Raw genomic sequence first — 14,473 nt, 5'->3', positions numbered from 1 at the left:
GTGGAGCTGAGGAAGTGGCTGAGTCAGGAAAGTGCTTGACACTCAAACAGGAGGACTTGTGTTCGATCCCCTGAAATTTACATAAAAGCTTGGGGAAACATGTATCTTCTATCCCAGCTCCAGGTTTGGGGACAGGGATGGGAGGATTTCTGGAGCTTGTTGGCAAGCCATTCTGGCCAAATCTGGGATGTCTGGGTTCAGTGAAGAGACCTTGTCTCACAAAGTGAGGCAGAGTGAGAGAAGATACCCAATGATAACTACCCACATACATGCACATGTATGTTCCACTTCAGTATATACATCCCGCACATGTACATATATGCACATGAAAAGTATTTAGAGAAAATACTATGTGCACTTGCACACAGACTTTTTCATTACTGTCTCAACTGTACAGCTAGACATGTATGTTCACAGCAGGTACACTGTATCTGATGTAACAGCCACCCAGAGGGGAGTTCACAGGAACAGGTATAGCACAGGCAAGCCATGATTTCACATAATCATATCGGTGTCTCTAGATCCTAGTGTGCTGAGGCCTGGATCCAAATCCCTGTGGAGACTGAGAGGTGATGCTGAGGATTGGAACTCACTTCTAGCTTAGCCCCAATTCTGTCTTCTTACAAGACATGCAGATGTTGGCTTTGAAGAGCCAGAGGACCATAGGTACTGACTGTGATCCTTAGGGTGTTTTTGTACTGAGTAACCAGAGCTGACATATACCCATGGGACATGTAGCAGCCTGGCCGGGCAACGTGAGGCATTTTCAGGAACTGGTGAGTAGTTTTTGAACGAGTCATTTTCCAGGTGTGCTGCTGTGACCCTTGACACTGAACAGCCTGTGAGTCCAGGGTTCTGAGCTATAAGAGCCTTCTAGTTTCATAAAATCTGTCCTATCTATCAGCAAGAACATGACCATGAGGGCTGGAGAGATGACTCAGAAGTTAAGAGCACTGACTGCTCTTCCAGAGGTCCTAAGTTCACATCCCAGCAACCACATGGTGGCTCACAACCATCTGTAATGGAATCCAGTGCCTTCTTCTGGTGTGTCTGAAGACAGCTATAGTGTGCTCACATACATTTAAAAAATAATGAATAGAAAGAAGGAAGGAAGAAAGGAAGGAAGGAAAAAGAAAGAAAAGAGAAATAAAGAAGAGGAGGGGGAGGAGGAGAAAGAGGAAGAGGAGGAGGAAGAAGAGGAGGAGGAGGAGGAGGAGGAGAAGGAGGAAGAGGAGGAGGAGGAGGAGGAGAAGGAGGAGGAAGAGGAGGAGGAGGAGGAGGAGGATGAGGAGGAGAAGGAGGAGGAAGAGGAGGAGGACAAGGAGGAGGAGGAGGACATAAGCCTGAAGGTGTTTGTGGCCCATTTGCCAAGTGTTATTTATCTGTAACACTTCAGCCACAGGGTCCCTGACTACTGTGCAGTACTCTGCCTGGCCCACAGCTTCCAACTCTGGCCCCAGGATGAACATGGCAGAGGTGCTGCCAATGTTCTTTTCCTGGTTGGAGACACAGTGAGAAGAGTAGCCATTTGTACTCACAGCTGATGACTGTCTTTTGGGGTGATTCTCTTCAGATCATGAACATGTTAGGGGAACACAGTGGAATCCTGGTATAGATCCCCAGGATCTGTGTCCTGGGATGTTTTCCATTATCTTGTATGATGGGCATCGACTCTACCTGAAGATAAAGAGAACTGGCCACAAGCATCCAGGCAATGTGCATGACCTGGTATAGCACTAGACAAGACATCAGTTTGACCCACGAGGGCTGGTGGTGGAGCCTGAGTTACCTCTAACTGTGTCAGACTCTCCCAGCTAGACTTTACACTCCTGACACTGGCTCTTGACCATTCAGAGCCTGCTGTGTGCCAAACAAATACCCTTGGATTCTGCATCAGGGTTTCGCCAATGCTGTCCCCAAGCAGGACAAGAAAACCTCTGAGTCAGAATGTCAGGGGACTGGTGGCTTTCCAGGTCTGTCCCCCTGTTCAGTGCTGATCCTTAGGACTCCCAGGTGTCTGTTCCTCCTGGCTGCTGGGAGGTGACATGCAAAGTCTCACTCAGCCACACAGCTGTCACTTCTGAGTTGCATGACCCATTTTCTGGCCTTACACACCTGCTGCAAGAGGGAAAGGAAGGACACCATGGTTCTGGCCTCTGTGGTATACCTCAGCCCTCTGAGGAGCTGAGGGAGCATTCCATAGGAGTCAGGGTTCCATCCCCTCCTGTCAGGGCACACAGTGCTCCTGGCCTTGCATCCTGCCCGAGAGTGGTGCATCCTAACAGTCTCTACACACCCAGCACTAGGAACCTGACCCTTGCTCCCTGTTCAGCCACTGAGTTCCCGGTCTTTCCCAGACACTGATTGGACAGGGCCAATATAGACAGTGTAGCTAGGTATTGGAGCTCCTCCCCTGAGTTGATAACCAAGGAGGATATCAGAGAATTAGCATAGTGGAATTACCCAAGTGGGAGGCTCAGGATTGTACAGTCTTGATTCACTGTCTTCTGCAGGTGGCATTAGACAAAGCTTGGCTGTGGGAGAGCCCTTGTGTGGTGTTCAACAGAAGTAACAGCCAGGTCCCTGAGATGAACGCAGACCTTAGGGACATCCTGGTACTACTGCCTACCTGGGAACAACTACGGCTGTCGGTGCAGGTAGGCAGGGTGACAGCCGGGGTTCTGCAACCAGAGGGACAGGGAGGACATGTGGGGATGGCAGGGAAAGCTGACAGCAGGGATTATGTGTAGGAGGATTCAGGTACAGGGGGACATGGGGCTTTTCTATGAAGTATTCCATTCAGCACAGCAAGCTCCAACCTTACCAGTCACCTGGAATCTAGCATCTTGGCCTCCCTGGTCTTACAGGGTCCTGATTCTCTTGGTTCCCCCTCAGTCCTGGGCTTCCCTGTCCCTTGTGGTGTCTGGAGCTTCTATGAGCTGAATTTGCTCCATCCAGAGAGTGACTGTCTATGAATTAGAGAACATGGGCTGGGTTTGCCATGTGGGATCTGCGTGTTCTCTAGGAAGAGTACTTTGTGTCCCCATTCCGAGAAGATAACTGTAGCTGAGAGAACTTGGCGTCCCTCGAGGACTTCTTCCATCCTCTTGGCCTTTGCCCCACTATACCCTGGACTCTGACAGATCTCTAGCTTCTGTCTTCTTGGTCTTCACTCTGTGTCATTTTCTTCAGTGCCCTGTCATCAAGGATGCAAACTGTCACGGGGCACACACTTCCCCAGGCCACACATTCCTGCTCTACCTTCACTCTTAGCTTTGCATCTTCCTGTGTGATCCACGCCATCACTGGGACAGGGGCTTGCTAGCTGCAGTCAGGATCACTTACCTCTACCTGGAAGCCAGCAAATGCTATGCTGAGGCCACTGGTGTTGGGTTGACCGTAGCCTCTTTTTGAAGCAATGAACAAGTACTGAGGGGTGTACTGACACCCCAGAAGGTGACCATAGATTACCAAATAGACATCTGCTAGCTGCTTCCCTCTGTCCACAACTCGGGCCTCTACAGAACATTTCTAATGAGATTTTTTAAAAAATCTAATTCAGCAATGAGGGGAAATCCCCGTGGGCTACAGATGGTACCTAAGGAAAGAGGGCCTCTCCTTTCTGGGTTGGAACACACCCTTTCCACTCCCAAGGCTGTTCTTTTTGGGTAGCAGTGTTTAAATTTGTGCTTTGGAACCCAATTGGCTGCTTAGGTCCTAGTTCCAGGCTCCAGCCCCTGCCTGAGTAGGTAACGCTGCTCCCTTCCTGACCTAGTGACAGTCCAGGGGTCTTATGGGAAAGTTATGCATATGACTAAAGCCTTTCTTCTATTCCAGGTCACAGCCACAGGACAAGAGCTCTTCCAGCAGGTGTGTGACATGGCACACATCAGAGAAACTCACTTGTTTGGCCTCAGCGTGCTCAGAGGTAAGCATTGATTGGCATCTCCAACATAGACTGCCCTAGAACAAGAAACGGGGGCCTTGGAATTTGCATAAATCTTGTCACAAACCTTGCCCACAGCTAAACCAGTGAGGCTAACAGGCAGCTGCGTCATCTGTGCACACATGCACACATACTTTTACACATGCACCCCAAATGATCATACTACTCACACAAGTACAGAGTACATGTGAACATACATATACACCCACACCGAATCACACACCATACATATGTACACATAAATATAGACCACACAAATAACACAAGCACCTACCACTCATTGTATATATACCACATGTCATACATTCTCATATACATACATAAACCCTTACATCCTCATTCATGTGCATTTAGCATACACAGTCAAACACACATTCATACTTGCATGCTACACATACATATATAACTAACACATTGTGCATGTCCACACATTGGCACACAGGTGCACTTTAAAGCCATGGGTGAATTAGTCTTCTGGGATCATGTGATGCCCAGCTATGGTAACTGCTATCTAATATGCAAGACCAAAGCTCGTGGTATGATCAAATCCAAGTCATGTGTTCTGTGACCTTTGTCTTCTTAGCTGAGTCTCAGCATCCTTACAAGTAGGAGCTATCCACCCATTAGGACTTTGACAGCCAGGCAGCCACACCTAGGAAATGGATAACCAGGGAGGAGTCACGGGAGGCCATGGGTAGCAAGGCCAGATCTATGTTAGTTGAGGGGCCTCTAAGAACCTGAAAGGCAGAGGGGTCTGGAGTGGAGTGGCCCTAGCTAGTGACAGCTCAGGAATCCAGGTAGCACAAAGTGGACCTTTCTTTGAGAGTAAATGTGCTCAGACTGTGCTGTCTTGCAGTGTGGGGACACTCCTCGTGGGAAGGGTTCAATTCCTGCCAACCAGCTTTACCACACATCTCCCTCCATGCCAGAGAGAGGTCTCAACCACTCATCAAACAAGTAGATAGGATACAAGCAAGGAAAGAACCCAGGGTTCCCTTCTCCCAGACTGAACTAAGGATTCTCTCTGAGCAACAGTGACAGGCTCAGAGCTCACCTAGGGACCTGAAGAGTCAGAAGGCTGCCAGATGAGCTCTAAATTGATGGAGACCTGTCTGATGTGTGTCTAGAGCCCTTCCTTTGGAGACCTGGACTCTTAGCATGACTTTGGGTTCCCTGCTTTAGTTTAGTGACCTGTAGTTTTACCTTTTAGAGACCGAGATGGGTGCCCAGCAGCAAAGGGTGAGAGGCATGGCAGTACATGCATGTTTACCCCAGCACCTGAGAGGATGAAGGAGAAGGGTCATTAGATTGGAGGAGTCCTGGGATTCATGGTTAGTATAGACCATTCTGAGGTGTGAAAGCCTGCCTCGAAACACACACATGCACACGTGCGCATGCCCACTCACGGGCACGTGCATGCACACAAACACACAAGCAAGGTGTAAGCTTGCCCTCCAGTTTTAAGGGGTTGAGACAGAATAAGCAGGAGAAAGATGGTGAGCTGGTGCATTCTACCTGGCCCTGGTTTGCAGCACTTGGAACTTCTGAGGCCAGTCTTATGTATGGGTCTCCATCTACTTGCAGCTGTGCTCAAGCTGTTCCCTTCACAGTAGGTATAGAGGTTGAGGAAAATGGAGGAGACCTGGACACTTTACCCAGTCAGTAGGCCTTTGCTCTGTGCCAAGGGACACCTGCCCAGGCAGCCCCTCTAGCAAGGGTGGAGTGTGTCGTGGCCAGTTGTCAGTTTGGTGACAGGTCACAGGAAGCCCTGTTCACATGGTTACTGCAGGTTAGGTCAGCAGACGCTGTCATTGTGCCATCCCCACAGTGAAAAGCAGCCTGTGGTGGCTCTACCCTGGGAAGACAATTGCCACAGCAACAGTCTTAGATGGCTGTGTCTTTCCTGCAGTGTGATGTGTGGCCGTGCTTGCCTGTGTGCCCAACCTCTTCGGAGGCAGCTGTGCACAGCAGCTGATACGGAGCTCTCTGCCACCAGTTGGAATTCCCTGACTGGGCTCTTGAAACAATGAGAGTATACTCACTGACTGGGGCCTCCCTTTTCTAGACAACGAGTATGTGTTCATGGACTTGAAGCAAAAGCTCAGCAAGTACTTCTCGAAAGACTGGAAGACAGACATACAGAAAGTAAGTGTGGGACTGACAGCTTTCGCTACCACTACCAGAAGGTTTCCCTTGGGTTTGGGACCAGCAGGTTCTGGGTCACCTGTGTGTCTGGCATACTCACGGTGACTCCAAGTCCTAAGAGTGAGGGTGGGTGGGCCACCACCCCATGTCCTCTATTTGATGCTTTCAAAATTTGATGTTTTCAAATTAACAACGTTCCACTTGGGTTTTTCATCTTTAAAGACAAGTCAAAAGAATATGATTAACTGTCACAACCACTGAGACCCGAGTGTGGGATGTCTCCAGGCCAGCCTGCGGAAGTTGCTCAGCTGTACCTTGTGTCTAAGATTCTGCCTTTTTCTTTGCTCTTTTATCTGGCAGGGGGACAAGAGACCCAGGGCACCCTTTATTGCCTTCTTCAGAACACAGTTCTATGTGGAAAACGGGAGGGTGATAAGGTAACACACAGATGTCAAAGACACTGAGGATGAAATACAAGTACCTTCTGGGGTGCTCTGAAAGAGAAAGGACCTATCATAAAAATGTGATCTTCTCAAACCCAGACAGGTGACTCCATCTGGTGGCTGTAGGTGAGCCTCAGAGTTCAGCTTTAGAGAGGAACCGGGCTTCCTTTTGGGTGTGTTGAGTCATTAAGTCTGTTTGGGCAGGGAGGGTCCTGGGAAGGTTGAACAGAGAACAGGTTGGTTGCTCTCCAAGAGGTAGATCTGTGTCATTGGTGGGCTGCCTTGGAGCCCGACACACAGTGAGCTCCTTAGGGACCATCGACGATTGGACACTCTCCAAGCAGAGCACCGGGGAGGTGTCAGCAGGGCGTCAGTGTCCTTAGGACGTCCTTTGACAAGTACTAATCTGGTGCTGATGCCCAGAAAGTGTGGATGAGGGTATGGAAGGTTTTGGAGTCAAAGATATGTGACTATAGAAGGCTCTAAAGAATGAGGACTTTTGGGAGTAAGTGGAAATGTTTCTGAAGAGTGAGGATGTGTGGCTATGTAGAAAGTTCTAGAGATAGGTCAGCAGGAAGAACCAGATGGAGGCTGGGTGGACATGCTTCCCTGTACTAGTGGCCAGCCATGTGACTATATTAAAAGACCTGGGAAAGGTTCTCAGGAGGGATGCAATACTTTTGGGTAGCTGATGACATTGGACAGGTAGACTGGCTGACGGGGAGGCAAGTCTGTGGCATGGGTTTGGCCCTGTGCCCAAGACTCTCAAGTTCCCTTATTCAGGAGATCTAACAAAACCACCTGTTTCTGGGGTCTTAGCTGCTAGAGGGCTATACCCACAGGCACAACCTTGTGTGGCTTACAGCCCCTGACGTCATCTATGTGTCACTAAAGACCCTGTAACAGGAGATGCTCAGAAGCCCGTGGGCCAGGAAGCCAGACCTGGGCAGAAGCAGGGTGCCATGCCAGCTGCCACAGGTGAGCCACTCTTCCTAACTCTCTGCCCTACTGCCTTCTAGTGACAAGACAGCTCAACACCTGTACTATTGCCACCTGAAGGAACAGGTGTTGAGGTCCAGGTGCATGCACAGAGAGGAGGCCTACTTTCTGCTGGCCGCCTGTGGGTTACAGGCTGACCTGGACAACCACCAGGAGTTGGTCCATGTGGGCAGGTACTTCGAGCCACACAACTATTTCCCACAGTGGGTAAGGCTGTGTGCCACCCTCCTTTTGTGTGTGTTTCCGGGGTGGGGGGTGGCTGACATCTGCTTACCAAGAACAAACTCTTTAACTCCACAAATAAGGGGAGGATGAGGGGCGAGGGAGGGCCAATAGTATGGAGACAGAAGGACCCAAGTCCAAGGGTGCTCACCAATCCTCAACACTAATACTGCAAAGGCTGGCAGTGTTGTGTAGGAGCTATGGTCAGAGTAGGCCATGGCTTCAGCTCCTTACAAGGCCAGAGAGCTCAACATCTCTGAGTACCTTGGCCTGCCCAGCTGCAGAGAGTTATCCACTTAGCCTCTTTAAAGACAAACAAACTGAGGTGCCTCAAGCTCTCCATGCCTCTGTTTCCTCAGCTGTACCCTGGAAAATGAGATGGTGAGCCACACCTAATTCTTCTTGCAGAAGCATAGCTTGACTGCCATGTAGAGCAAATGGCTCTGGGGACTGGGGACCCAACCATGTTCTCCCTAACTGACCCCCAGCCCACACTTCTTACTGTCCTCTGTGCTTTAGGCTTCGCACATCTGCCTTGCGGAGTTATCTCCTGTGCCAGGTTGAAGACTTCTCGGAGGTTCCCTCGTTCCATACTCACACAGTCCTCCACAGACCTCCAAGGAGGGATGCTTCTGTGGTCCTTGTGGGCACATGGGTAACATGAGAGAGGAGAGGAACCAAATATTTAAGAGCATTACATTCTCACCTTCTGGCCTAAGGCTAAGGCAAAAGGCCTTACTCTGCTGGACTCTCTAGCTAGGGAGTTACTGGTTCTGACTCTGTAGGTCTGGGGAGAGAGGTCAGTACAGACGAAAGGCAGGGTGAGATCTGAACTAGTTGGTGACTCCATTCTCAGATTATCAACAAGAGAGGAGTTGACTACATCCTAAGGCATGTACCTGCGATGCACCATGAACTGCAGGGTCTGACTCCAAAGGAGGCAATACTACACTTCATCAGGGATGCTTGCCAACTTGAGGATGTTCCTGTCCACTTTTTCAGGCTCCACAAGGTCAGCCCTGAGGTGTTGGGGGTGGGAGGAACCTAGAACAAGGTGGTTCTCTCCCCCTTGGCTGACAAAGTGACTAAGATTACAGGGAAGGGTAGGCAGGACAGTCCTTAGGGCCTAGTTTGCATGTGGTGAGTTGGTGGTTGTCCTGGAGATGGCATGCTGAATTTCTCTGGTGTCTGAGTTCTGTTCAACCTGTGCTCAGCCTCTGCTGCAACTGGTTTGGGCTAACATTGATTGGACCTTTATGCCTCACCTCACTGTTTGTCCCATATTCAATTCCAGAGCACAGCATGGTCTCTGTTCCCTGGTGACAGCCTCCCACAGAGGGCACTAAGGTTGGAACTTTGGTCTAAGAGGGTCACAGAACTCAAATACCTAGAGGAGCATACCACATACACGTGTGCCCTGGGCAGCAAAAGGAGCTTAGATAGAGCTCTTGGTTTGTGAAGACATTAGCCTGTTAGACGAAATTCCTACCACGTGTGCCAGGGCCAAAGCCTAAACTTCTAATCTGTGTTCTTTTAGAAAACAAAGAAGGATCACCCTACTGTTCTCCTAGGAGTCACTCTGAAGGGAGTGTCCATCTATCAGGTGAGGACTCCCCCCTCTCTCCCACATCCCGCTGCCCCAGATAATGTTCCATGGTTTGCTTTCCACATCCCACATTATCTCTATCTTTCAGGAAGTAGACTACACTCCACAGCTGCTCTGCGACTTCCCCTGGTCACATATCGCAAAGGTGACATTTCTGGTGGGTGTCTGAAGGGGAAAGGCATCTATAAAGTCCAGGAGTCCTAAGAACCCTGGACCCAACAAACTCATCCTCAGGATGGGATCAAGAGCTCCCTGTGGCTTTTCCACACCCTCAGGCATCTTTCAGTCCTGGTGGCCCTCACAGCCACATCTGGTGACACAGTCATAGTGGTATTGAGCTCTCTGAGAGATGTGCAGCTCTGGCTGCCACCAATGTCCCACTCAGCAACAAAAGGAAAACAAATAGTAACTTAGAGATACAACTGTTAGCATCTGTCCCCCTTCCTTATTGCCAAAGCCATGACAGTGAGACCTGCTGGACAGCAGGCTGGCTCAAGAGAGTGATTAGGGTTCACTCCAAATCCTGCATGCAAGGCTTGTGTACAGTCACAGGAGGGGACTCCCACATAGGAGGGCTGCCCCAGGTTTCTTCTGGCCTCTTAAAGCTGCAGACAGATGGTACTCCCAGTGACCAGAGATCTGTTTCCACAGGGACAGGAACTCTCTAAAGCAGAAGTGTGGGCCAGGGCCCAGTTGGGTTTTTTTCTCAAAAACATTAAAGTTTTTCTCTCCTGCTGCTGAGACAGGACTGTAAAATCTCACTGTCCTTCCCATCTGTCCAGGGGAAGAAGCTGGAAATCCAGCCAGAAGGGCTGACAACACAGAGGCTGCTGTTCTACACAGGCCATGCCTGGCGCTCCCGTTACCTGATGCAACTGCTCCGCACCACCCACCAGGTCCACCTCAGCTTGCGGCCTATGCTACAGTGGCTACAGCAGCTGGAGGAGGCAGAAAGTGGGTACTAGATCTACCTGGCCACCTAGCTGGTGGTCACACACACCCTCTGTAGGGTCTGAAAATATAGCAACTCCTGGGGTTCCTGGGCTGAGCATCCTGGTCACACCTTCTTTTGTAAATCATCATTGCTGGTGGTTATCATTTTCCCACCTATGGGAGTTAACATAAAAAGTGGGAGTGGTCTTTCCTTCACTCCACGATGCCTATGATTCTAGTGTCTTCTCCTTACATGCTTAGCCCTGCAAAGAGACACAGATGCAACCTGGAAGGGGAATGGCATTGGTGTTGCCTAAAGACCCTCTTTCAAAGACCCTCCCCTTTTCAAAGTCTTCACTGAGAGAGGACTTGACTTGCTGCATACTGAAGCCACAGTGCACTGGGAGGAATGTGTACTTGTGTTTCTGCATGCACGTGCCTGTATGTGTGTGTGCATATATATGTGTGTGTGTGTGTGCATGTGTTCATGACTATGTGCGTGTATTTTTGTGTGTGTGTGTGTGTGTGTGTGTGTGTGTGTGTGTGAGAGAGAGAGAGAGAGAGAGAGAGAGAGAGAGAGAGAGAGGGAGGGAGGGATGAGTGTGCCTGAATATATTTGTAATTCATCAGCAAGTAGACCACTGTGCCCACATTACTAGGCCGGTCCTCAAGGATGCTGGGTGTAAATCCAATGACGATGTATCCTTAGAAGCAAGCAACGGACGGGCTCCGATTTCCCCTGGTCCTGTCCTGGGTAAAGAGGCATCAGGACTGCTCAGGTTGACTTTGTAAGGTGTCACGCCCCAAAGAACCATCACAAGGTGATGCTAGGAGGCTGCTGGAGACAAAGTGTAATCATGGTTGCCCGGCTGTCATAGGAATGCAGACGTCATTCTCCAAGTGCAATATTTGATCCACACGCCTAGGCTTTGATCTCCAGGTTGGCAGGACTCTGACCACCACTGGCTCCAAGAATGAGGAGTACTTCACATTCTTCCAACACCCATCTTGTGTTCCTTTCCACACAGAGAAGAAGAGCTACCGGGAATCTTATATCAGTGACCCGCTGGACCTGGATCCCCCCAGCAGAAATGCTGTAGGCAAAGAGGACAATAAGACCAGCAGACAACACCTCCACTGCTTCTCACTCTGCTCCAAAAGCCAAGGCAGCCCCCACACAGTGAGCATCAAGCCCCACTCCCAGCAGACAGATTGGGAGATGGCTGTGGATGAGCCCTGTGAGGTTCTGTGGGAAGACATCCAGTAGTTCCGGGAGCAGCTGCAGCAGCCAGGACACATGGAACTACAGTGCAGGTGAGCTATAGGAGGGACTGAAGAGCCTGACCTGGCCAAGGCTAATCTGAGTCCCTGGGTGCAGGCTGGAATGCTCACTCTCGATACACTGAAGGACACTCAAGGGCAAGAAATGTGTCCCTAACACTGTGTGTGGCCTCATTCTCATACTCTTGTCCAGGTAAAAAGCAGCTGCCTTGGGCAACTGAAGTTGAGTCCAGACTCTATGAGCCGCACAGTAGAGCAGATAGTCAGATATAAAATCACACGAGTGTGACCTCTGGCTGCTCCTTACACTCAGTATAGATGGGCACAGAGAAGGCACCATTCTCGGTCTGCAGGAGTAGGGGAGAGCTCAGCATTCACAATCCTCTCCTAAACCTGACTGGAGCCAATCATAGGATAAGGTGGCATCACTTGTGAGATGGGCTTATCTGGGCCACTGTGCTCTGGTGTATGTCACAGACAGTTCCAGTCTTTCATGCTGACAGTTCAGACCCCCAGATGACCTCATCTCAGACAGTCCTATGAGGAGTGGTATTTGGTCACTATTTCAGAGTAACTGCAGGAAAGAGGCCAGGCCAGGATGGGCCACAGCAGTGAGGATTGGCGGTGCTCCTATCTTGGCTCTGTTTACTTGTCTCCTATTTATCCTCTTCATCCTCCATTTCTTTTCAGCAGCCACCCTGTGACCTGCACAGGATTGTGGGTCATACTTATCAGGATGCAGAAACAGAGGTCACATCTCAGGAAAGGTCTCCATATAACCCTTGTGGCTCCCACACACTGCCCACCTAAGTTTTCCAAATTGGGTCCTCAAGTCCCCTTATAATTCTCTACAGGTGGCCCTGAAGGTACAGCCAGGTTTTTGGGAACACTGGGATCAGCAATGGTTCTCTGCTACAGGCAATGATCTTTTGAGGGCTTGCTAAGTGGTACAGCAGGTCCAGAGCAGTATAGAGCCCTCCAGTGGTGGACATGCAGAACTGCAGGATATTATTTCCACCTTTCTTTTCCTCTATCTTGTTCTAAAGGACTTTTTGCCAGACTCCCTAGGGACCTAAGGAACTTGAGTTCTCACTAAAATAGGGCGCCAGAGAGACTAAACCAGTGGCCCCGTGAAACATGGACTAGGTAGAGGACAGTGTGGCCTCTGTGTTCCTTGACTGGCTCTGGACCAGCAGGCATGATGCTGGACTCACAGAACACTGTGAGAAGAGCATGAGAGGCAGTCACAGCAGAGTGGAGGCCCACAAGTGGAGCTAGCGCATTAAATAGAGAAGCAAATGCTCTCCCAAAAGGATCTCAGCTCAAGGCACTGTCTGAAGAACTCACCGAATAACATGCCCAGTGTGTAGCTCTTTTACCTGCTGTATGTGTAGGGTTCTCAGGGAAGATCCTAAAGTCTCTTATGGCTGAAAAACATAAGTTTCCACATCATTGTGGAGGCTCCTCTCAGCTGATGAAATCCACATGGTCTGTGGACAAGTTTGCTGAAGTGAAAGGTGGCTGTCCTTGATTTTTCAGGTGCTTCCAGGGTAGTGTGTGGTGACCACATCCAGAGTCATTTCTGAAAGACAGAAGTGCCAAAAGACCACAATGGGGGAAAAGTTCCTGGGCTGCCTGGCATCCCTCACTTTGGTGTGGGCCCAAAGAGGTCCTCTGCCATGACATGGAGGCTTCCAAGAAGTTCTAGGATAAATTTGGGCCACACAAGAGACCACAGCCCAGTCTGAGTTAACCCTGAAATATCAGGGATTATCAGGAAACCTAAGGCAGAGAGGGATACGGAGCTGATGCATGATGGGAAGGTTGGAGGAAACACCAGGAGGCAACTGAGAGGGAAGTGGGTCATGAGAGCTAAGACAGAGCATACATACCAACAGGATGGCTTCTCAGGGTCAGGACAGGTCTTCTATGCAAAAATTAGAATGGCCTAGGTAGAGCTGAAGTTCTGAGATTGTAGGAGCACTGAAAGAGCAAACAGACAGGGTGAGGACTTCCATCAGACTACTGTGTCTCTCTGCAGGTTGGGGAAGCAGAGAATAACCACAGAGGTGACCAGTGTGTCTTAAGCCTGGACAATGGGTGTCTGCTCCATCATTCAGACAGCTCATGACCAGCTCACCCGGCAACACCTGAGACTACACACCGGTAAAGCTGCTGGCTCCTCAAGATGTTAGCCCCTCTCAGCTGCAAGAAGTTCTTAAGTTGCCTCTTCCTGTACTGGCCTGACAAAAAACCAACTCTGCAGGATGTTGTGTAGGAAAGAGTCATATGGCATTCCTTACTGTGCCAGCCAGCCTTGAAGGTGGCTTGGTAGCATTCCAGCACCACCAGCCTTTAGTTCATTCCAGGCAAGGCAGTTCTTGGCCCTCAACACTTCTACCCATTCTATCAGTCTCCTCTTCTTGGCCTGCCGACTTGTTGGAGATGGGAAACCAGCTCTGACATTAGCCTAGACCATGGGGTAGGTCCTATTCTTCCTGTCCCTGGCTCTAAGCTCCTAGGATTCTCAGAAACTTAAGTGTCTGTGAGAAGCAAGGGTCAATGTTTGCACTGAAGCACCTTGGACTCTTACCTGCAAGAGGTGTCATGGTGGGACTTGAACATTAGAGGAAACTCTAAAACAGCAAAGCCAGCCTAGGCTCCAAAGACCCAGAGCTGTACTGCAGGATCTCCTAGATCACTACTCTCTGGTTTCTCTCCAATGTCTTACTTTTAAGTACTGTAAACAACGTAAAGGCCTCCCTGGCAGTACGTCTCCGGATGACAGTAGACCTTGCAATGAGGACACCATTGGATGAAATGAGAAAGACCCTTACTCCAGCCCTCAGGCTGTCAAGGAGGCTTCTAACTGGCATGTCAGCATTTCTGGAACAATAG

The 14,473-nt window shown here is 49.9% G+C and overlaps 1 protein-coding gene across 1 annotated transcript; it reads left to right on the top strand.

Annotated features, from left to right (window-relative positions):
* Window positions 1-725: 725 nt before the first annotated feature.
* FRMD1 (FERM domain containing 1) lies at window positions 726-11,561 on the top strand (the record flags this gene model as incomplete). The annotated part of the gene is made up of 11 exons (XM_080941749.1): window positions 726-776; window positions 2,514-2,657; window positions 3,838-3,928; window positions 6,012-6,091; window positions 6,452-6,528; window positions 7,554-7,740; window positions 8,612-8,767; window positions 9,293-9,358; window positions 9,450-9,518; window positions 10,144-10,315; window positions 11,323-11,561. 11 exons carry the CDS (start codon window positions 726-728, stop codon window positions 11,559-11,561), a joined length of 1,332 nt encoding a protein of 443 aa, XP_080797875.1.
* Window positions 11,562-14,473: the final 2,912 nt, after the last annotated feature.

Source organism: Micromys minutus (genome assembly GCF_963924665.1).
Source record: "Micromys minutus genome assembly, chromosome: 30".
Taxonomy (NCBI): domain Eukaryota; kingdom Metazoa; phylum Chordata; class Mammalia; order Rodentia; family Muridae; genus Micromys; species Micromys minutus.
The sequence above is the reverse complement of the archived record's forward strand: the minus strand, read 5'-3'. Positions and strand labels throughout refer to the sequence as shown.